Source organism: Protomyctophum bolini (genome assembly GCF_963924005.1).
Source record: "Protomyctophum bolini genome assembly, chromosome: 11".
NCBI classification, from domain to species: Eukaryota; Metazoa; Chordata; class Actinopteri; order Myctophiformes; family Myctophidae; genus Protomyctophum; species Protomyctophum bolini.
Genome location: NC_137872.1, coordinates 34501884 through 34525340, shown reverse-complemented (window position 1 = coordinate 34525340; position 23457 = coordinate 34501884). Strand labels below are relative to the sequence as shown.

Below are 23457 nucleotides of genomic sequence, written 5' to 3'. Positions count from 1 at the left end.
ACATTTTTCAGGATCCTATGCCAATACCAGGATGCTATTTTAGTGTTCCAGTGCCAATTTTGTCTTGAGGGAGACCAAGATGTTAAACATGCTGTTCCACAAATTCACAACATGATGAGATGAAGCACATACAGTATGCATAGATACAGTCGTGTGAAATGCTTTCTGTAGAAATTAAATGCATATAGTTCCAAGTAAAAGTCTGGACTGTACAAAAGTATTGGTATTAAAATGTACTTAATTACCAAAAGTAGAAAGTACTCATTGTGCAGAATGTCCCATTTCACAAGTTTTCAAATCAAATGTATAAATATCTTGGGGGGGGAAAAAAGCAGATCTACACAGACAGACATTATATACTTTACATCACACTACTGCATAGATCTGAGGGAGTGGGGCCGGGCTCCAAGGAGAAAAGGTGCCACTGTCTCTGACTGCATACATATAATATAAAATAAATAGATGTCTGTAAACAGTTGAAGTGAAGAGGACATAGGCAATATTTACACCACCATCATGCCCCCACCACTCAATCAGTGCAGCACCCCACCCAAAAAGGGGAGTGGGATGTCGATTTTGTGTGTTGTGAGTTAAATTAAAAACGAATACAACAAAAATAATCCCTGGGCCCTGGCCAGCATAGAATGGATTTACAATCTACCAAATCACTAAGCATTAAGCCACTGGTTATTAACCCGTAATTAACTTCAATTTCCCTAGGTCACTCGAGGACAATAGTGTATGTCATGACATATGTTTGTGTGCGTGGGCTAAAGAAGGCTACACTTTTCTGCGTGTTGCTTGAAGCGGCGTCCCCCGATTGGTCACACTGCGCGGGAAGGCCTGTCTGGCGGAAAGCTATGTCAACGTGCGATTGGCTGACGTGACGAGACCCCGCAGCCGTTACTGGTCGGCGCGAGGTGTGACCGTCTCGTTGTGACGTTGTGGCTGTTGGATGGGATGTGTCGACTTTCGAAGACGTAGGAGGAGGGAGGGCGCCGTCCGTCTCGTCTCCGTCTGTCCGGCATGTCGGCTGCTTGCTTGTGTTTACGATAAACATGATCGCAACAGCGTGCTGCCTCTATTACAAACACATCCCTGGTGGTGGTAAGTTTGTTGACCGTTAGCCCGGTCTAATGATAATGGAGAGTGTGAATTATACTGGCCTGTGTGTGTGTTGTGAATGCGTTTGGTTTGTTTCCCCGTTAACCGCGGAAGGAATGCGCGCAAACGTCAGCCCAGTGTGTTGACGTCTGCCCTAGTCTAGTGGCTCTGACTACTCCCTGGTACTCAACGTTAATGCTTGTTGTTTATGTTTCTTCGTACGACGGCGTCTCGCCACGCCGAAAATAGCCGACCTACAAGCTCACAGCGCGTGGCGACCGCGACGCGCTGTGAGCTTGTAGATCGGCTGTTTTCGGCTTTTTTTTGGGGTAATATGAATCCGGACGCAACCATAGCCCATGTTGTCTGTCTGCTGGCTAAAAACGGCACCCTGGTTAAAAACGCGGTGTGGACCATTTAGTAAAATAAAGTAGTCAAGACTGTTCTAGAAGGCTTACTTAAGCTGGGTTGTTGGCATGGCTTGTAATTAAATGAACATCTGAATATATCATTATGAACCTGGTCGTTTCCAGCAAATATACCGAGCATCTTTTTGATCAAAACCGCCATGTCAAGTGATGATACCCGTATGAAATGATCAAACACATTTGGTAGTTTTGATTTTTAGATTAAAATGTAGGCTAATTGTCTACTTCGTCTTCGGTAGGTTACACTCTGAGTTTCAGTGTTAGTATTTAGCGTTATTAACTTATTATATCATTCATTTACATTCATTTATAAAAGCTACTGTGGGAAAATAGTAATCACGATGGTTGATGCACGATCAAGTGCGATGCATGAAATGAAGTGCCTCTCACACTCCCCAAATTCGATATTAATACTTTTAGTCTAATAAGAGCTTTCGTCAGTTATTTTCCTATCGTAGCCTACCCAGTTTATGCCCCCGTGCTAGTTGGATAATATAGCCTGTGGGATGTCAAAGTTTTATTCTCAAGACATGTGGCTTTGTTTAAAATAGCAATTATTGGACTTGATAAACGATGCGCTCCTTGTCTGCTACGTTTCTCAGAATATGGTTGCTCCACAGGTATTCTTCATCACAGAATTCCATTATGTCTTGTATGTAGACTATGGAATTCTGCGATGAAGAATGCCAATTATGATTGTAAAGCGAATGGGCATTTCCAAGAGTGCATCTTCTTCTTCTTCTTCTTCTTTGTCCACTGCTTTTATGTTGAATTGATATCCTGCATGCCTTTGGTTTTTGTTCATTGTTGTTGTTTACAGAGGAAGACAGACAGGGGAAGAGAGATGTTGACATATCCCTCTGACTCAGATGCTATTCCCCCAAACCCATTCTGTAGTGTATCCCCCCAAAGTGAACCTCCACCACCCCTCCTTTCCCTTCCCTCCTCCACTCCCAGGTATAGTTATCCTGGCAACCATTTGCTTTGTTTTGTTTATTTAATATTTTTTTCCCACCATGACATTCCTTTTTGTTTTTTTTAATTAATTGCTGTTATTAGGAATCGCATAAAGACCATGTTCACAACTTCCCTCTGTGTATTTGAAACGGGAAAAGCTCATATTTAGGTTATAGGCCTAATTGTTTCAAATATTCACAGATCTCAGGAGGATGAGAGAAAGTCTGTCACCAGGAGGAGTGGTCGCATTAAGGGGTTTAAAAAGCAGATTCCAAAAAAGCAGAGCCTCAAGGACCGTGTGGCATCTGAGAGATCATTCAGACAAACTCCGCCCTTCACCAAGCAAGAGAGGGAGAGTGGCATGGTACTATAACTCTAAAGATCTTTATTTAGAATTTAGAGGAATGAAAGGAATGGAAATGGTTTCAGATACAATGTCAATCCCATCCAACTGTGACACTCATGTAATACTAATAACAATACTTACTTATATTTATAGTGCACTTTACATTTTAAACAAATCTCAAAGTGCTACAGTTCAGAGTAAAAACCAACACAAGAAGAAATATTTAAAAGCATGTATCTTTCTGTAGGTGCAATTGTCACAATCTCTGTCAGTAAATCTGCTGAGAGTCGATTACACACACCTACAACAAAATGAGGTTGGTTGGTCTTTTTCCCCTGCTCCTCTCTCTGTCTCTGTCATGCTCGCCCTCAATTTTGTTTTCTCTGTCTATCTGACCCTCTTGTGCTTTCACTGGCATGTCTGCATGCAATTGCCTGCATTTGCTATTAGAGCTGCCCCTGATAGTTAACTGTTTCGTGCAGAAGCTCTAATGCCTGTATCACAACAGTAATGACCTATACTGTACAGTACACATTGCATTGGTGTGCGGGTTAATTGGGTGATTTAATCCTCCTTCATGGTCTGTTGCACCCGACACGGACAAGCAAATTAGTCTTACTGTGACCTACTAAAGCCTAGACGACAAGATGTACAGTGTCGACAGTCTAGTGCAGGGATACTCAAATAGCTGAACCTGTGGGCCACATTACAAAAATGGCAAGGGCCAGTTGATGGAATGACAACATTAATGATAGTTGATAACTTCCCTATTTTATTTGCTTTATTTCCGCATAATGCAGTGGTTTTCAACCTTTTTCATATCAAGGCCCAATATTTATTCAGCATTTGAGCCACAGATAGATTTGATGAGGCCTCTCAGACCTAAAACTAAAGAATATGTTGTCATCATTGGATATGGTTTTGTCCAAAATTCCATGCTGTATTGATGTTTGTACCATAGGAGAGATAACAGGCAAATATTTACCAAATAACAATTATATTACATTCTCTTAATTGTGTAGACTTTTTATTAAGTAGGCCTAATGCTGATGTTTAACAATAATTTCCAGGTCCATTTGGTTTCATTTTACGCTCTCAAGAGTTAAAGACCTAGAGGGGTCTATTTGGTTACCAACTTTCCACCTGGAATCCCCTCAAGGACCACTCTTGGTCCCCGGACCACTGGTTGGAAACCACTGACATATTGTATGAAGACAAATGCAATGTGCATTCTGGCTTGGCCTTCCATTTCTATTCTGGCAATGACACAATTTGTAATCAAAGTAGCCTAATTTGCTACATTTAGGCTACTTGAATAATTCTGGTAATGAGTAATAGGCCTAAGTCTAAGTAAAAGGGGAAAAAAATACAAATTGTCCGTTTCAAGATGTTTTGGCCATTATCTCTGGAACGGAAGGTCCAATTTGCTCACTGGTGTGTGGTGTCTTCTTTTTTACTCTTTTTGTTTTTGTATAGAACCTACAAAATATATTCTGACATATTTTCTTTGCAGGATACCTTTGATTCTGAGGATATCTCAGATAGCCCAACAAAGTGAGTATGCACTCTTAATAGTTTTGTGCTTGTTGTGTGCATCACATTTATCACTTTTTTTTTCTTAGAATATATTATTTGTCCTCTGTAGAAAACATATACTGCAACAAATAACTGCAGTCTTGAAAGCAGTACCTGCTTTGCTGCATCATAAAAGGCTCTACTCAAAATGTCTAGCTTTATTTGGTAGTCAATAGGTGTCAGCATTTCAGAATATGTAAGGTCTTATCAGAGCATCACTTGTAGCTCAAGGTACAACATTTGCTCTTAATGTGACATCGAAAGAAAGGAAACCATTTGTTTTTCTTTCTCTTTCAGTGAACACTGAACTGCACATGACTTGTTTTTGTCAGATTGTCTCATACTTTGGTCCCCATGTCTTTGTCAATTATAGGCTCCAGACAGGCAGAAGGGTGGATGCTAATCTATCTACTAAAGAAAATGTAGGACAACGGCACATTGGAAACACTGCACAGAGCCACTGTGCAGACACTTCATCAGACATGGATAGATGTGGGCAGTTGGCTGTTGAAACTGCACCTGCGCAGACAGGATGGGTTATTGGCCCATTGTTTCAGTCGTTGAAATCAAAGATGGCCAGTTTCACAGAGATAGTCATGACCCCTGTTAAGCTTTTTAAAGCTAATAATTCTCTACTGCCCGGTGACCACACAGATGAACTGAGGCCGTGTAAGCTGCAGGCTCATAGCCAAGCATCTGATAGTGAATGCTCAGAAACCAGCAAAACCTTTCATGCATATGGCCAAACTAAGAATGACAACAAGAAGATGGAAGCTGTTCCAAGTGATACGCATAGATCTGACTTTATGTTGAGTTCTAGTCAGTTGGAATTAAAGCTTGTTCCTTGCTCACCCCAACAAGGGGGCACTGATTTAGGAAGTGGAGGAAACCTCAGACGAATTTCCATTAAAGACTCTCGAAATGTAACATTTGTTGCTGATTCATCGCCTCACGGCTGTGCAGTGGATGACTGTGTGACGACTGAGAGGGAAACCGACGCACTTTATTCTGTGTCTTTACAACGCAGACCATTGCCTTGCAGTTCTTCTGAGAAAGTGTCCAAATCTATGGCTACTTCTCAAAGATCCACTTCTGATAGCCCTTGTCAGCCAGATGGTAATACAGACAACAGTCCCTTCCCTCGAAAAAGCCTACGGAATGTATCAAAGGCCGTTACTATTCATGAAGGTGTTCTAAAGGCCCAGGGTGAGGCGAAGCCTGACTGTGTGGCAGTTCCGGGGGTGAGAATTGAGAGGGCAAAGCGGAGATTGAATCTGAGCTCGAAGACTGACACTGAAGCAGTTTTGATGAAGAGAAAAAAAGCAATAGCAGATGAATGTGCAGAACATGAAACATCGAGGGACAACCTGAATGTGTGGCCAGGCAACGGCATCCCGGGAGGGTTAGTGCCAAGGAACAGGATTATCAAGATGGATACTCTCCAAGACATGGAAATGAATCTCTGTGCTACTGAAACAAAGATAAATGTTTACAAGGATACAAAAAGTAAATTAACTACAGGAAAGAACCGAGTCGAGAGACAAAATCAGTTTGCTAAAGTAAATGAAGCAATGTCACTTGCACATTCTAATACCATGCTAGCTTCCTCACTAGATCATAATAATGGTGTGTCTGAGATTAGCCAAAGGGACAATAACATTCGGAATACCAGTGGTTCAAACAAAATGTCCAAGAAACTAACCAATAGCACTCCCTGCGAACCTAACGGCAATGATCAAAATGTACAAATGGGAACGACCATGACTACCACATTGACAAAAGAATCTCAAGATGAACAGTTCACAGGTGTCCCTGATCAGCCCATGCAGGTACAGCTGTGCAGTTTTCAACCGACATCTGATTTCCCCCACAGTTCAGACGACTACATGAACACAACCTTAAATCTACTCAAACGGAAATCACTAAAACAAAATAGTTTCATTTCAGAGACAGACACTTTGGATTTGAAGGAGGGAGGCGGTAGAATCGGACCCAAGCATTCATCCAAGAGGCTGAAAGAGAACAGCAGGGTATTGGTTATATCTGAGCTAGGTGTAAAACAATCCACTGAGCCAAGTATGGACCACTGTACTTCATATGATACTGTAAAAGAAGTCCAATCGAAAGAAGTTGGAGATAAAACTTCCATGGAGTCTGTGTCTGTACGTTATGAAATGACACCACCGGAATGCTCTGAAAATGTCACTGAGATACGTCTGATTGATGGTGAAGCCACTAACCAGAGTCAGACCAAAGTTTTTGAGGACTTAAAAGAAGAGGAGGGGACAGTGGATCCATCCACAGATGGGGTTGATGTCAACGCTTCTGTATCCGAGCCAAGTTGCCATGCAAGACGAGTGAAAAATAAGCGAAGGAGAAGTGCAAACCAAAGGAGAAGATGCAGAGTGCTTAGTAAAAGACATGCCTATGAATTTGAGGAAGAGATGAACACAATTGCCGGTCAGACTCAGGAGTTGGACTTGGCAGTAGGAACATGTACGTCAGAAGACAGCCTTTCTAGCGGCCTTTCACGGAGTTACTCTTGCCCGGACATGCCAAACCTTATCCGCCATGACACACCCTGGAGCCCTGCCACGCACTGGTCACAGCAGGGCAAGATCTACGCGTCACATCCGCACCACTTACCCAACCTTCCTCCTATTCTCCATGCACATACACCGGCCAGGCGCGCTCGCCGGCACACCGTCGGCAGTGCGGAAATAGAGAGAGAGATTGCGCCTCTGTGCCTGCGAAAAGAGGTGTACCCCTCAAGAAGATCTGCTTCCTGTGGAAGCATCACCTATGTGCCGCTCTCTCCTTCTGATTCCCTTTCTGCCCTGGCTTCCCGTTTCCTTTCAAGCCCACTGGCCTTCCTCTCCAAGAGGTTTGAGAGCAGAGTGGTGGCCACCGGCAGCGGTACTCAAAATCACGTTTCTTCCCCTTCCTCGGCTAGTGTTTTCACAGCTTCTGCGTCTTCACCCGGCTCCTCTGCTTGTTACTTGTTCCCCCCAAGAGCTGACGCCTCTGCAGCCGCTGTGTCCTCTGTCTCCAGGTAACTTTAAAAAGCTGAACGGTTATTATTTATAGATTCTGACGTGTGCCCACCGAGGATGGTGTAGTCAACATGTATGAGTTTGTCCCTCTTCGCAGGTCGTTGGCACAGATTCCCCTGGAGTGTGAGACTAGACAACAGAGTGGGGACGATGAATATGGTGAGGACACAAGTTCTTCCAGTCAGGAGTTTGAGGAATTAATCAGAGAAAAGTCTTTCTCGGATTCGGAAATCAAGGTATGAATTATTGTACCCACATGAGTGCACCCCTGTGTCAATTATCTAATGTGATCCTGAGCTCTACACACCCTCCGCCAACCTGGGGAGAGCAACGGACTTGAACTCATGCTTCCTTCATGCCTGAGTGTCCAAGTTGCTCCTTTACACCTGACAGGGGGGAGTTTCCCTGGAAGGAACACGTTATTCCAACCAGTTCCATTCCCCTCCATCAGGCGCCCCGGCTGGCCAGGAGGAGGCAGTTTAGAGACCAGGATTACTGCATGTTTTTGTGAGGGTACCTACCCTAGGGGACACGGGGAGAACATGCAAACTCCACACAGAAAGGCCCTTTCGCCAACACATATTAACTTTTTACAGAACACAACCTGAGCTGATTATTAATCACTGAGTTGGTGCACTATACTTATTAAGTGCTTCAGAACCTATTACCACCTTTTTGTGCTCAATTTACGCTGTTGTCTCGCGATGTTAATCCCCTTTCTCTTCATAACAGGTGGTGAAAAAGCACGAGGAACGGGGGAAGGTGTCGTCCATAAGGATACGCAGAGGATTACCAAAACCACAAAACAATCTCACGCCTATGGGCCTGCCCAAAGCCATCAGGTACATATATTGTGTTAGACATATGAGAAATTCACTATAATGTCTTTGTACACGGTAGAGAGTTTATTCCCCTCATGTTTTTCAGTTACTATGTTGTAACTGGAAAACATTGGGAGATTGTGCAGAAAATAATTTCACCCACTTCTTTAAAGTTGTGATACGACAAATAAATGTGAAGTTTACATTTTTGCTGGGTTTAGCAGGTCGGCTGTTGGTTGATACAACAGCTAACTAGTAACTACCCATTAGCTATCCTCAACCCTGTCCAAGAGTTTAAAATGTTTCATCTTTAAATAGGATAGGATGAATAGGGTTAGATTACAAATATTATTAGATTTATTGCATAGCAACAGCAGGTGCAACGTCATTGCCATGCCTCAACAATCTATAAATTTCTGCTTGCTAAAATAGGATATGGTAATTTCCTGTGAACAACATGGAGCAAAGGCGATGACTCAACACAACGCAAACAACTTGCATATTACATTTTTACAACACATAAAGTGCGTGTGTTTGTGTGGGCGCTCGCTCTCAAGAAAAGTATTCTGTGAGCAGTAACAGTTTAGTGCTTGTTAGTTGTAGGGAATCCTTTGCAAACAGCAGATACAGTTCTGGAGCACAGATGCAGATCTGGTATTTTACTGGTACAAATAAAACTGCTTCGTCACAGTCATCCAGTGTAAGACATGTCAGTCTTCTACTCTTCTTGGTTATTTGCAGGCACATGCAGGCCAATTTCACAAGCTCCGACTTCAAGTAGTAGTCCACTGTGTGGTAAACATTTAAGAAGAAAATAAATAAATAGGCTAACGTGGTGAGCCGAATGGTCACAATCTGAATTTAGGATCTGAATCTCAATCCAACGGACAAAACCTCAAAGCTCGGAACCAAACAAATCTAGGCTCAGCGCTAATCGCCAGGTTACCATAAATGGCAACCAGACTGATTAATAACTTCTTTCTTATGTGTTCTAACAGGCTGAAAAAGAAGGACTTCAGTTTGGAGGAAATTTATACCAATCAGAACTTTGCCATGCCCCCTGAAAGGTGAGACAATTTAATGTATCAATCATCACGTCCTGGCTTTATTGTTTATCCTAATTTAGTTACCAATGCCTCGCTGGCGCTTCCAATCACCACAGTTGGCCTGCAGTGCTTAACGGGCGGCCAGAATGATGCAAGCGACAGTAATATAATCCCCTAAAACGCTAACAGTTGTGTTTGTTGGAACACCCGGACTAACCTGGAACTGGAAGCACCATATGTTCGCCATAGAAAAACCATAGAAAAACGCTTGCAAATAACTCTGTTTTTACCAGAATACAAGCCGAAAACACAGCACTTTGCTCAACATTATCAGCTTGACTGGCATTGCCGGAGTTACTGCACTGACAGTTGGCATTGGCCTGGTCATTGCATCTGTGAAATAGGCATAGATATAAACTCTTCTGAGCTGTGCACGGTTAAAAAAACAAACACATGTGAGTTGTGCTCACATTAGTTACAGTGTTCATAATTCTTATGAAGGAATAAAAGTTAAAACATCACCAGTTCAGGTGATGGGTGTGTAGATGGCCTGATTGTTGACTAGCTGAAAGATCTTGAAGCTGGAACCAAGGTAGTCGGTATCGCCATGTTCTGCTTAGCTAGGTCACAGTCAAATGCATGGCTCATTCAGGAAAAGGTTATTTTTCTTTGCTTTCTCTGCTGCGTTGTAATCCTCTCAAGAGTAGAGATCTGATTGCTGAGGTCTCACAATCACCAATTTGATAAGAAATACCAGTAGTAGTCGACACCTGTCCCACGGTCCCACAGCAACTATTCAACTAGTCATACTCATCCTTAATCATAAACCAGTTATTAGTGGGGCTGTTCAGCTCGTTAGTGCTGATACCGCATTATCACAACACCTATAATACAGGAATATCTCAAACAATCAGCTATAGGGCAGGCACAATGAATCTGTACCATCTATTTGCCCTTGACCATCATTACCGGTAATTTCATTCTCATGTTTCAGCCGACTGGAGACCATATTTGAGCTGCCACATAGTAAACGGAATGGTTCTCAGTCTGTCTTTGGCCAGAAGCGTATCAAACGTTCTGTCGAGTTCCCAGAGGTCGGTGTGCCAAGAAAACCAAAGAAGCCAGTTGTTAGTGCTCCTTGGAAGGCCGGATGTACCCCATCCTTGGGCAGGTCAAGGCGCAGCAACTACAATAATTCTAAAGATGAACCGTCCACCAGCATGCAAGAACTGGACTCGCTTCTTTGCACCAAGCTTGACCAGTTGGATTTGTGGGTAACGCTTGATGAGGACAGTAGCTGACAAATGCTTATTGAAAAAAAATGATTTGGCTTTGCAAGGTTTAAAAGAAAACGTAATCGCATTTTATTAAACTGTAGCTTCCATCCTGTAGGAGGATGTTTCACATCTTGTGAAACTTCTGAACACAAAATACTACCATCCATGAGCTGTATTTATTAGTGTTGTCATGATAATAAAATTAAGGAATTATGCTATTTTCATTGTGTAGCATTGGTAGACTACGAGTTATTTAAGCATTGCAGCATACTATTGTAATTGCACCTCTTTTCTAGAAATAGTTTGTGCATTAAATGTGATTTGTGTGTGAATTTTCTACCTTGCCATTTCTGAACGCGAATATCAATGTTTCAGCCGTCCATGTATGTTACTTGTGGAATAAGCTGTCTAGAAACATTATTGACACCGCCCAGAAACAAACATGATCACAGTAAATCTTATACAGTACATGGTAAACCGTGATGAGCCTTTTCTAAGAAGTTCTATTTAAACTTTTTGTGCTCCAAATGATTATTGCTTTGTCTGTTTCACTGCTATTACAAGGCCTGAATAACAATCTCGGTTATTTCAGGTTTTTATCCATGTGGCTTTGTTTCAAAACATTTTCCTCTGGCAGCTATTTTCCCTCTAGAAATGCTGAACATACCTTTGTAAACATGCCATTAAGAGATTCGAGTGTAATTTGCTATAATTAGTTTGTTACGATTAGGTACTGTGTATCTGATAATGGAGCAAGTTAAATGTAAATGTAGATCATTTTGATTCAGCTCAGGGGTAAAGAAAGCTGTCTTTGATTATCAAACATGTTTAAGGCTGGAGGCTGTAGAAAATCCAACATGTAAATGTCATACCACTCCCAAAAGCATTTAGCACCCATTGTAGAGGTGTATGTCTGCTTGATAGCTTAGTTGAGACGAATAACAGTCTAAGTCCACACTAATTATCCATAATGTATAAATGATATGATATGAACTTTATTTCTCAAGCTTGATGGATAAGGGGTCAGGACAGCTAGGCCTTTTCGGGGAGGGGTCAGAATAGATGATGGACTTAGACCGTTGTTCGTCTGCTCTTATAATTGCGTTTTCTTCTGTGATATTTATATAGCAAATGGCATGTTGAAGAACAGCCTGTATGTTTTCTTTATACCGTTGCCTAATATTAATAAAGATTGCCTTAATTGCAAGATCTTCTGTATAAATAGGTATTTCATGTGTTGAATTGTATGCCGCTTTGTAACAATCTTGTCACTGTTTTCATGAGGGTATATGTTGAAGCTTGAGAAATTCAGCACAAGTGTTTTGTTTTTATATACAAAAATGTTTAATGATGTTTATATGTTTGAATATTATACAGCATTACTGATATATTACATGTAAATGCAACAAATAACCTTTTTTGGCTAATACATGAAGCATATTGTTCATAGTAACGAAGCACTGCCGTGATTTAACATCTTTGTTAATCTTCCAAGTTAAAGTCCCAATTTAAATGCATATACAATACATTTTCTCACTACTTTAATTGGCCAATTTAATTGATTCAACTGAATAACATATATACCATCTCCACTTACATTTAGTGATGGTAGCAGTTCCAGTTGAGATGGAATAGTAAGGCTTTACCTTGGAATGACAAGCAATTCTTTAATATGCATCTTTGTCAGTTAAGAGTCAAATAAATTAAGCAGAGTTTATCCAGAGAATGTTTTCCTGTACTCATTTGTCCTTGGATATATATACAGTCCCAAAAATATAACAGTAAACAACACATAAAACAACGTTTCACTTGCTGTATTGTAACTGCAAGCATTATGTAAAAAAAAAAAATGTGAAAGATTTTTGAAGAGGAAGTAGATCCTGTGAACTGCCAGCAGTCAATTGATCATTCTGTAAAAACGGTTTCCTGTGTGTGAACACAGGAATTTTGCAACATTGCACTACTTGCAGTTTGTTTGGAATTCAAATGTCAGTTCTGTACAGTTTACAAACTTTATATGTACAGTCATTGCTGAGATTCAAGAGTTTCTCAGTCACTCAAAGTAATAAGGTACGAAACCAGTGCCATTAATACAGGGACCAAGACCAGTACACACACCCACACCACGATGGAGACGATACTCCACTTCCTTGCCCGTTTTGAAAACTTGTCCCTCTTTGTACTCTGTGCTTCTTCACCTTCAGCCTGTTGTGTAGCAAGGAGAGCAAGTTTTGAGTTTGAGCTTCACATTGTAATAATGAACTGATATTGTTGAATGGGAAGCATTAGTTGACATGTCAGTGAAAACTTGAGACAACGCAAATCAAGTACCTTGATTGTATAGATCAGTGCCACTATTCCAAAGCAGGTGATACCACAGATGATGCTCGTAATAGCCAGTTTCCTGTTCTTGCAAGAAGAGATGAGTTCTTGGCAGGAAGTTGGAATTTGGATGCAGGTGTCTGTACTTTTGGGGGATGCAGGTTTTGGTCCTTCATTGGGCTCTCTCAGTGAATCCTTTTCACATGCCTCTGTGTCTGGTTTATCTGAAAGAGACATTTCTGCAAAAGCAGAAGAAAATGGGCTTAAAAGACCATTTTCAGTTTGTATTACTATTGTTGGCTCCCGGTTGCTGCCTGCACAAAACACTGATGTTTGCCTACAAGGCAACCAACCAAAGGCATGGCATCTTCAAGGCATGATCCAAGTCTATCTGCTCACTTAGATCAGATTACACAGGAATGCTGTATACATCTTCCCTAAAACAGCCTAGAGACTTAGGGCTCCATTTTCGTCACCGTTAAACAAACCCCTTATCCCTAAACTTCTTTGCCTTTTTTAACTATTTTGCTAAACATTTTTGAATAGTTAAAATGGACAGTCTACATACAAGCTCACGATGTGTCAATGTAGATTGGCTAGTTAAACTATTCAAAAATGTTTTTCAAAATAGTAAAAAAAAAAGGCGAAGACGTTTAGGGATAAGGTGTTTGGCGGTGACGAAAAAGGAGCCCTTAGGCTATATTCCCCCTCCTGGCTTTTTTAAGTGTCTGTTTTTGGCTACCGTATTTGTGGTTTAGGCTCACTGGATTGGCTCCTATTTTCAAATAATTGGTCCTCACTAATGCTCATTATAATATAGTACCATTTTTCTGTACTCAGCCCTAGTAAAAGAGTATGTGTCTCAGAGGAGGGCTGTGCCTACCAGTGACATCATGAATGGGGAATCCAAGCTAATAGAAACAGATATTCTCTCAGGTTTTCCCTGTGACATATTTGTATTTTAGGGGGAAATATTTACGTAGTGTAATATGACATAAATGTAAGGTGCCGAGATAGAAATGCCATTAAATGGGGGTCCGTAGCCTATTGGATATCAAACTGGGGGGTCCTCAAAATTAAAATGGTTGAGAATCACTGCTAGAGCCTAGAGCCGTAAAACATCTTCTTGTATGGGGGTCCCTGACATATCTTTTCACATGGGGTTCCACAGGCTAATTAGTGTCAATTTGGGGGTCCTTGGCATGGAAAAGTTTGATAACCACTAGCCTAAAATGTTTGAGAACCTGGGTAAAAAAGGCATAGGCCTACCAATGTTTATACAATACATTTTGAGAACATTGTGGGTTGATTTTAAAATTATTAATCACAGTAGCAGTATTAAAAGTGATTTTCAGTAATCATTTCTATAGTGTTTGTTCAGTAACAGGAATCTCCCTGTATCTCCAGCTCTTCAATAAACAGAAAAGGTATTTTGAGGTTTGGATACCCTCATACAGGATAGTTACAGGATAAACAAGTGAAATTGGAAGTGATGATGCAAAGAAATGAGCAGACACCATTTGAACTGAAACTATAAACTATATACTATACTTTCTTTTCAGGGCCCCTGTTACTGATCACACTCAGTCTATAGTCTTTTTTTTTAACCAAAAGATATCACTTTCCCTACCTTTAACAAACCATCAACTAACAGTGCAAAGGTGTGGCCACAATATTGTCATTTGGATGTGCTTCGTTAAGGTACTGAACCTGACACAGTTAACAAATAGCTTTCTTAATAACTAGTTGGTATTTTCACTGTGAAACAGAAAGCAGGTTTAGGGTAGGTCTATTATTCTGATCCCTCTGTCTCTCCAACTCTTAACAAACAGAAAAAAACATTTTCATGTCAGGATACCAATTGACAACTAATACAGGAGGGTACAAGATAAACAAGTGAAATTGAGAGTGATGACACACAGAAGTGAGCAGACACAATTGGAACTGTATAATAATAATAATATAAAATGTAACCTGATAAATGCAGGGTATTCTCCTGATTGGAGTTAGAGGCGGTGAGACCTTACTTACAGAAAGTATGGACTTGATCCAGATACCAAGGAAAACCTCTCCGGTCTCACTCCTTCTGTCAACTGAATTTCAGACTTGTATGGTATGTGACTGGAACAGCTGCGATAAGATAGTTTTGTCTTTCTGTGTTTTATCTTCAGGTATCCTGAGCAAGGTGTTGATTAATGATCACATCACAGCTCTGTGGCTTTCTCTTTGGATTGCGAAGCATTACCCACAATGCTGGTTATCCCAATGACAAACTGATCACTGTAGTAGATTCCAAAAGATAGTTTTCTTCAACGTTTTCATTTGAGTTCAATTCCCTGCTAGAGCTGTGTTGCTGAAAGACCGACCTAAACGTGGGAGTGAAACTCACTGTGTGAAACCTCCACGCCCATTATTCATTCTCTAGTATCTTTACTACTCCTCCCTCCTTTCCTCTTCCTTATACAGTCACACACACGCACACACACGCACACACACACACACACACACACACACACACACACACACACACACACACACCTTTCTTTTGTCACCTCAACATGTCTTCCTCCACCCCTCCTCCACAAGTTGGTTCTCCCATCATCTCTGGTGAACATGTAGCAAAGAGTTTTACTAGCTTCATTCTTTCCTTCCATGTGTAACATTCCAAAGGACCTGCGGTAGCTGTGTCAAAACATGCCCTGCCTGAGGGTGAAACTGCCAGACACCAAACCTGTCTTCTTGTGTTCCTCCAACTTCATTGACATGTGGCCAAAAAAAAAAGTTATTTGTGTTAATGTGTTGTCTGCTCTGTGCATTTATTAATCATTTACCTTGTGCTTTAATCAGAACACAAAAAGTAAGCCTACTCTTCCAGAAGGTCAAAAGGCCTCTTGTTCACAAGTTAATGTGCAAAGTTCTGCTACCCCACTGCTCTCTGATCGGGAGATAAGAAACGTTTACTTATTTGCGGTTCAGTGCTTTGAAACTACCCAACTGCATTTTTTCAAAACTGACGTCACTCATTGTACACAGTGACTTTTTATACTCCTATTTAAACTAAGCAAACTTGGATATGCATTTCAGATTTTCAGTGAAATCTAGTTTGATCTTGCATTTTATCTGATCCTACTGTAAGGCTGCCAAGTGCCAACCCTCCTTGATTTCCAACAACATATCCTTGAGGACTCCCTGATTGTATTTGTCCTTCAAATATTCACCAGAATCAAAAGATGTCTTTAGGTCTTTAATTCCTTCAGTCATCAAATCAATTACTGTAGGCCTACTTTTAGCTTTTTAATGGATGCAGTTTCAATCCCCGGAGGAACCGGATCCAACATTGTGTAACCTGAATTGGCCCCATCACATTTGGAACAGTTTATGTAAATGGTTTTGATCCCACTGTCAGACCTGGCATGTGGACTTCACGTCAGCTATACAATTACAATAATGGTGGTTCTCAAACTTTTTAAGGACCGGAATCATCAAAATCCTAAAGAATCCATTCCCAACCCTAGTCTGGATACTAATAATAAATAATAAATTCCTTGATTCTCAGTCAGATGTTGTCAGGCCTGACCTATTGTATTTATCCCATTCCCAACGTCATGTAAGCATACAGGCTGTTGTCATCTTGTAGGGGAGATGTTAAATAAGAAAGACGATTCTATAAAGAAATGTGTATTTTTCAGATTGATTTTATATACTCCCATTTTCTCATAAAAACATTATCTAGTGTTGCAAATTGTAGGCTAAGGGACCAGGTGCAACACAAGTGTATATCCACGGCTGCCTATTCCCACTATAGGCTGAGGAAGAAATGCCACTTGACAGTTTTCAAATCAGCCTCATGGTGGCGCTACAACAGGCCAAGTTGCGTCTCTCTCACACACACACACACACACACACACACACACACACACACACACACACACACACACACACACACACGCACACACGCACACACGCACACACGCACACACGCACACACACACACACACACACACACACACACACACACACGCACACACGCACACACGCACACACACACACACACACACACACACACACACACACACACACACACACACACACACACACACACACACACACACACACACGCACACACGAAACAATTAGGCTTACCCTGTAACAAAATCAAACGCGCCCAGCAGGCTCCACCTTAAACCGTTTGTTTCACCAATGAAAACCTCCACAATTTGAAGGCGGATCTTCTATATCTATGAGGCGGAAGCGACACGTAAGCGTCGACATCAGTCTGATAAATATACCTAACATATCATACTTTAGTCATATTTTAGGAAATTATATGTCGCGCCCCCACAAAGACGCATTCCTTCAACAGTCCGTTGAAACTAGAAAGTAAAAAAGTGGAAATGGAAAGGGAAAAAACTGTTATTCTGGCAACTGAAAGATATGGCTCTGATCAACCATGGAACTATGTCGTTAAGGATGGAACGATGGAGAGAAAAAGAGAGGGAAGTGATGGCGAATCCAGAACGTATTCCATTATTGGCGTGTTCAAAGTGAGAGTTGTATAACCCGAATAACCGTATCAAGGAGAAAATCCAATTATGCCCCATTTGCCCAGGCACCCTTTCCCTTTCGCACCCCAATTAACCTGTTGTCTCACTTCAGAGTGTCTTCTTGCCACAAGGATATCCCGAGAGTGTCAGTGGCGATTACCTGCAATATCAGTTTTGGGATACTGTCCAGGTATGACACTACAAGATACATACCATTCATCTGCCAACAATAATGATGAAATTAAATTACCATCAGATCATCAACAATACACCAGCTATTTTTCTTTAACAGGCCTTCGCCAGTTCACTGTCGGGGACTCTCGCCACCCAAGCCTCTTTGAAGGGAGTTGGTGTTGGAAACCAGGAGGCAACAGTAGCTGCTGCAACAATTACCTGGTTGCTGAGGGGTGAGCCCTTTTAGGAATGTACACCTGTAATGTCAAATAATGTTAATAGTCAGATTAGATTAATCTGAAATATTTTCTTCAATAGATGGTACTGGGATGCTGGGAAGAATCCTCTTTGCCTGGCGAAAAGGGTGGGCTATTATTTATACTGTTCTGATTTAAAAACCAATTAACCACAGATGACACAGTTTGAAGATAAAACACAGAACTCATTTCCATTTTGGTCCTCAATCACACACACAAATAATACAAAACGTGGGATGACACAGTTCAAATAAATTAAACCAATTATCGTAACGTTCAGAACACAGTTTACAGTCTGAGATCGTAGGACAAGAACCCTTAAGGTCATTCCAATGTCTAAACTGACTGAGGAGGCTACGAACTTCAGTGTTCTCTTTTAAATTGCTTCTTAAAACAAACTTTTTAGACTTTTCTCTTGTATGTTTTTGTATTCTCATCATTTTTATTTTCTTCTATTATGTTTCTCTGACAATTTTGCGTTGTTTGATACTGTGTAAAGTCATTTATAACTCTGTTTTGAAAAGTGTTTTACACAGTTGATTCTTATTACAAGCAATATATAATGTCTGTTATTGTTTTAGGACTAAATTGGATTCGGAAGCAAAGAAATGGAGGTATGCAATATGCATGATATTTGGACATATAATTTGAGGATTGTTGAGTGAATGTCCCAAGATTTGTGGAAAACTTTTCTCTGTATTTTGTTTACCAGGCTTTTTGCAGATGTGCTCAATGATATTGCCATGCTTATGGAAATTTTGGCTCCACATTTCCCTGCGTTCTTCACTTTGATTGTGTGCACTGCAGGCATATTCAAGGTAATTACCTCAATAATTATTCAAATAGCGTTATGTTTGGCATTAATAGGTTGTGGCTGGTACTAGTACCCAGTTTGGCCCACAGGTCAGGAGCCAACTTAGCCGCAATTTGCAACTCTAGATTTTTTTTACAATTGGTTGAAATCTAGAGTTGCAATAACCTCCATCGACTTCCTATGCATTGTTTTGGTTTTGCATTGGTTTGTGACCTCCTGGTCTTAAATTACGTTAAACTCACCAACATTGCAGCTGTAGTCCAAGCTTGAATTATCCTCTTTCGATCTGGTGTCGCTTGTTTATCATAAAAGTCCCCCGTAAAGATGTTATGAGCTACTTTCTGTCCAAAATATTCCAAGAGTGACAATATCGAGCTGCCATTTTGATTTTTGCAACGTGCCATAAAACAAGATGTGAGGGGGAGTGCTTGTTTAATAGCGTCCCTCCCTCCCTAGGGCGTCGGCCTCTTCTTTGGGTGTCTTACCTGCGCAGGTAAGATTCTATTAAACAAGCGCTCCCCCTCACATCTTGTTTTATGGCACGTTGCAAAAATCAAAATGGCGGCTCGATATTGTCACTCTTGGAATATTTTGGACAGAAAGTAGCTCATAACATCTTTACGGGGGACTTTTATGATAAACAAGCGACACCAGATCGAAAGAGGATAATTCAAGCTTGGACTACAGCTGCAATGTTGGTGAGTTTAACGTAATTTAAGACCAGGAGGTCACAAACCAATGCAAAACCAAAACAATGCATAGGAAGTCGATGGAGGTTATTGCAACTCTAGATTCAGCCAATTGTAAAAAAATCTAGAGTTGCAAATTGCGGCTAGAGCCAACTGTATCCTCTGTTTCTGTAGCGTGAGGCAGCTTGATGTACAAGTACACCCCCTGGACACTAGTATCACTGGGATTTACCCCCAATTCATCCCTTGATGCTGAGTCCCAAGCAGGGAGCCATTGGGCAGGTGGGAAACCCGGACCTCCCAGTCTCAGGGTGGACATTCTTAACCACGAGGCCACTGAGCTGGTATATCCTCAGAGAAGACAATTATAATCAATTTCAGTACAAGTTTGTGTCCTATATTATCCTAGATTAGTGGGGTTAGAGGCAGCTGGCTTTGTGCATTTAAGTCCTATAACTGTAACCTGACTCCGCCAGGTGGTGGCAGTACCATAACTGATGAGTAAGGGCCGATTCATACTCCTGTTTCGGCGCTGTAGTGCCGAAATGATTTCGGCTCGTCAGAAATTTTCAGTAGCACCGAAGAGCCGACTTTAGGACGGTACCCGCCCCCCCGAACCTCAAATGACGTCAAATTGTAGGCTCTACAGCGCCGAACCGACTTTTATTCGGCTCTAAAATAGGAGTATGAATCGACCCTTAGGGGCCTAGGGCAGATTCACACTGAATCCGATTGAATCGAACTGGTCCCGAATACGATTGCCTGGTCCCTGCTGGCCATGATTCACATTGGCCATGATTCTACCGCATCCGAGTACACTTAGGGCAGATTCACACAGAGTCCAATTGATTCAAACTGTTCCCGAATATGATTTCCTGGTCCCCACTGGCCATGATTGACATTGGTACAGATGGCTTTCACATTGCAGCAATCTGTATCTGAGTACACTTCAATCGGTCCCGAGACTATCTCCTCATGTGGTCCCAAAAAAGTTTTCAATCTGCCTGTTATAGCGACCGGATGCCTATTTGCAGAGGAGGCATGCCTTAGTCGCAGCCATAGCTGAGGTGTCACGTTAAGCGCAGCTCATGCACCTCGGCATTGATCGTCTACACCTGGATTACAGGACACCGCTCCATGGATTTGTCTATAGTCATGTGATCAACGCTGATCTTTCAGATTTTTCATTTCACGATTAGCATCTAAAGTTTTCAGGAGTAGCTTGTTTTGAACAAAATGCCTCAAATCAAATCTATTTGCCACGGAAATCTGCACGTACACAAATAAATATATTGTCCAAACACTTCCGAGCATTGCTGGCAAACAATAACCTAACTGACTTGACGGATTTTGCGTCTAGGAGCACTTTTTGAACTTTATACCTTATACCTTTTGAACTTAAACATCTCTATAACGTAATGCCTAAAACCGACTATTTTAACATAAAGTCAAAGTCGTACGATTTGTCACACACGTTTTTGTCACAGCCAAGGAGCAGTGAGCTGCAGCCTCGCTCGGAAATCATTTGATTAGTAGATTTGACCCCCCCAATCCAACCCTTGATGCTGAGTGCCAAGCAGGGAGGCATTGGGTCCCATTTTTACAGTCTTTGGTATGACCCGGCTGGGGATCGAACCCCCGACCTCCCAGTTACAGGGGTGTCTTATATAATTTATAGGCCTACTTGAATTTAGCTTGACTTGGCCAGTAATTAATATTATGCAAAGTTTTCGTACCGGCAATCTGAACTCACTGTTGTATTAATTCTCATTCACAGTCCATTGTTGGAGTTGCAGGTGGGGCGACCAGAGCTGCCTTGACGGTTCATCAAGCTCGTAGAGACAACATGGCTGACGTCTCTGCCAAAGATGGTAGCCAGGTAATCCAGCCTGTGACTGATACTGTCATTTCCATAAGAATTTACCATGGGACATTATTTATGAATGATGGTACTAACAATGAACGACATAAATCTGTCGCACATGTTATAGAACATTACTAGTGATCAATGGTCGGTAACAAGTACCTGCTAATGTAATAATAGTACACCAATACCTTAGTAAGCTTAATAACGTGTGCGTGTGTGTGTGTGTGTGTGTGTGAGTGAATACAATCAAATTAATATATAATATATATAATTAATACCGGTAAGATAATGAATTGCCACTTCTGAATCATTGAATAGTGTCTTATTCAAGCTTTTATATTTTATTTTCCACATAGGAGACTTTGGTGAATCTGGCTGGACTGCTAGTCAGTCTGGTCCTTATTCCCCTGGTCACTGACAATCCAGTGTGAGTACTAGCATTATGTACTGTATAGATTGCAAACTTTGAAAAACAATGCTACTCCTCTTTTTGAAAACACGCCATTTTTCTCATGCACCAAACTAAGTACAAATTAACGTTACTTTTATGGTAATTTGAGGGATGCTTCATCCATGTATAATCCGCTTCCCGTCCTTGTCTGTTTCTGCTCCTCAGATTGACTCTTGTCCTCTTCTTCCTCTTCACCATACTTCACCTGTTTGCTAATTACAAAGCAGTCCGATCTGTAGTCATGGAAACCTTCAATGAAGCCCGACTTTCAATTGTGCTGCAGCACTACCTACGAGATGAAAAGATCTTCAGTCCTCTTGAAGCTAATCAGAGAGAACCAGTATTTTTGGGTATCTATAGAATATTGAATTCCCCAATATTATTTTCCTTCCCCAATATTTATTTTCTTCCTTTCTATGTATTTTAGTGGCAATACTGTATGTCACGGTAATAATTCATAATTTGAATAAAGTGAACTTGTATACCTCTTATTTTCATTAAAGAGTTCAGGAAAATGGTACCAATCAAACTTGGAGTGAGGATAGAGGAATTTGTACAAAGGTAATTAATGTCAAGTGATATTTGCATATTTTCTATTGAACAGTTGATTTGTTTTGAATTATTGCCTTATTATTTTGAATAAGGCAATTTACAAAACAATGAGAGAGAAGAAACATGACTATTGCTCACAGTTACAGTTGCAGTTTAATCATTGAATCTGTTGTTTTAGCCCAGAGGATCTCCAGTTGGCTTTGAAGAACAACAACAACATGCCATATCTCTTGGGGGTTAAAAATGGTATGCATCACCCTCTTGACCTAAATAGTGAACATGTTTCTGTTGTCCTAATGCCATAGTAAATATCTCTAAATTACCTTTTATTATACTTTCCTACACCTAGACTGTGTGTATGTTTGCTTGGGGCCAGAAACATCTGTGCATGATGAGATGAGGGCAATGTGCCAAGCTATTTGTCTCAGCAATGCTTTGAATCCTGGAACACCTGGGAAACCTCTAATGGAAAAGAAACAAAGTGAGCATTCTCCTCTATATATTAATACAAGTATACATTTCATAGGTTATGCATTTCATAGTCACTAAATCCTGTTTTTGTTTTAAAAGGTAATTGGGAAATGGTGTATGATAGTCACAAGCTTATCGACCACATTTTCAATACATTTCTCAAAGGTAAGCAAGCTCGGAATGTCGAGGTTATTGTCAAATTCATTTTGGTATTTACTTATAGATTTTTGTTGTTGTTGCTGTCAACCTTTAGGTGTAGAAGCTGCTGGGTGGCAGATAAACCGAACTCTACTGGACTGGGATGAGTGGCGCGTGGAGTGGAAAGTGAAAATGAACTGAGAAGTGTCAATCAACTCTACTGGACCAATTATACTGTTTTAAATATGTGCAATGACCAGGGCAATGACCAAATGTCACCAATTTGAATGATGCTGTTAGCGATTTAATTTTGTGTATGATAAATTATTACACTTTGTATTATTACACACGTACCTTATTTCTACCTTAGTTGAGCACTGTTGAATTGTGCTCTTAATTTTTTTTTTTACAATATAATTGTATACATATTTCCATTGTGAACACAGAATTTATTTCGGTGTTCCGTATGTGATATAAATAAAACATGTTAGACATTTTGCACATTGAATCCAACTCAGCATTGCCTTGATTATGTCGCAGGGGGGCAGTATTGCTAATATGGTTTCTGCCT

General features: G+C 40.9%; 2 protein-coding genes and 1 long non-coding RNA gene across 4 annotated transcripts; 2 read left to right on the top strand and 1 right to left on the bottom strand.

Annotated features, from left to right (window-relative positions):
• The first annotated feature begins 962 nt into the window (after window positions 1-962).
• On the top strand, window positions 963-10825 carry prr14 (proline rich 14). 2 transcript variants are annotated; one of them, XM_080776370.1, is made up of 10 exons: window positions 963-1107; window positions 2353-2489; window positions 2691-2853; window positions 3083-3151; window positions 4349-4389; window positions 4784-7462; window positions 7561-7699; window positions 8196-8305; window positions 9283-9351; window positions 10325-10825. In XM_080776370.1, the coding sequence occupies exons 2-10, from the start codon at window positions 2377-2379 to the stop codon at window positions 10629-10631; spliced, it is 3690 nt and encodes a 1229-aa protein (XP_080632496.1). In that variant the 5' UTR covers window positions 963-1107; window positions 2353-2376; the 3' UTR covers window positions 10632-10825. The 2 variants fall into 2 exon arrangements, with proteins under 2 accessions (XP_080632496.1, XP_080632497.1); XM_080776371.1 differs by lacking the exons at window positions 2353-2489; window positions 2691-2853; window positions 3083-3151 and having other exon boundaries at window positions 965-1107.
• Window positions 10826-11719: 894 nt separating this feature from the next.
• On the bottom strand, window positions 11720-15305 carry LOC308324329. The gene is made up of 3 exons (XR_013964911.1): window positions 14961-15305; window positions 12939-13168; window positions 11720-12812 (listed from the first exon to the last, which is right to left on the bottom strand). It is a non-coding gene; the product is annotated as an uncharacterized lncRNA (long non-coding RNA).
• Window positions 15306-17175: 1870 nt separating this feature from the next.
• rusf1 (RUS family member 1) lies at window positions 17176-23365 on the top strand. Its single transcript, XM_080775886.1, has 14 exons — window positions 17176-17473; window positions 17586-17663; window positions 17766-17880; window positions 17966-18011; window positions 18486-18518; window positions 18617-18722; window positions 21185-21286; window positions 21631-21701; window positions 21891-22075; window positions 22229-22286; window positions 22456-22523; window positions 22627-22758; window positions 22848-22913; window positions 23002-23365. Exons 1-14 carry the CDS (start codon window positions 17324-17326, stop codon window positions 23085-23087), a joined length of 1296 nt encoding a protein of 431 aa, XP_080632012.1. The 5' UTR covers window positions 17176-17323; the 3' UTR covers window positions 23088-23365.
• The last annotated feature ends 92 nt before the right edge of the window (window positions 23366-23457 follow it).

Coding starts and splice junctions, on each gene's coding strand:
- prr14 (XM_080776370.1), top strand. CDS start 2,377: ATGTTGACATATCCCTCTGACTCAGATGCTATTCCCCCAAACCCATTC. Junction 4,390..4,783: donor ATCTCAGATAGCCCAACAAA/GTGAGTATGCAC, acceptor TGTCAATTATAG/GCTCCAGACAGGCAGAAGGG. Junction 9,352..10,324: donor TTTGCCATGCCCCCTGAAAG/GTGAGACAATTT, acceptor CTCATGTTTCAG/CCGACTGGAGACCATATTTG.
- rusf1 (XM_080775886.1), top strand. CDS start 17,324: ATGGAAAGGGAAAAAACTGTTATTCTGGCAACTGAAAGATATGGCTCT. Junction 18,519..18,616: donor TCGGAAGCAAAGAAATGGAG/GTATGCAATATG, acceptor TTTGTTTACCAG/GCTTTTTGCAGATGTGCTCA. Junction 21,702..21,890: donor CTGGTCACTGACAATCCAGT/GTGAGTACTAGC, acceptor TCTGCTCCTCAG/ATTGACTCTTGTCCTCTTCT.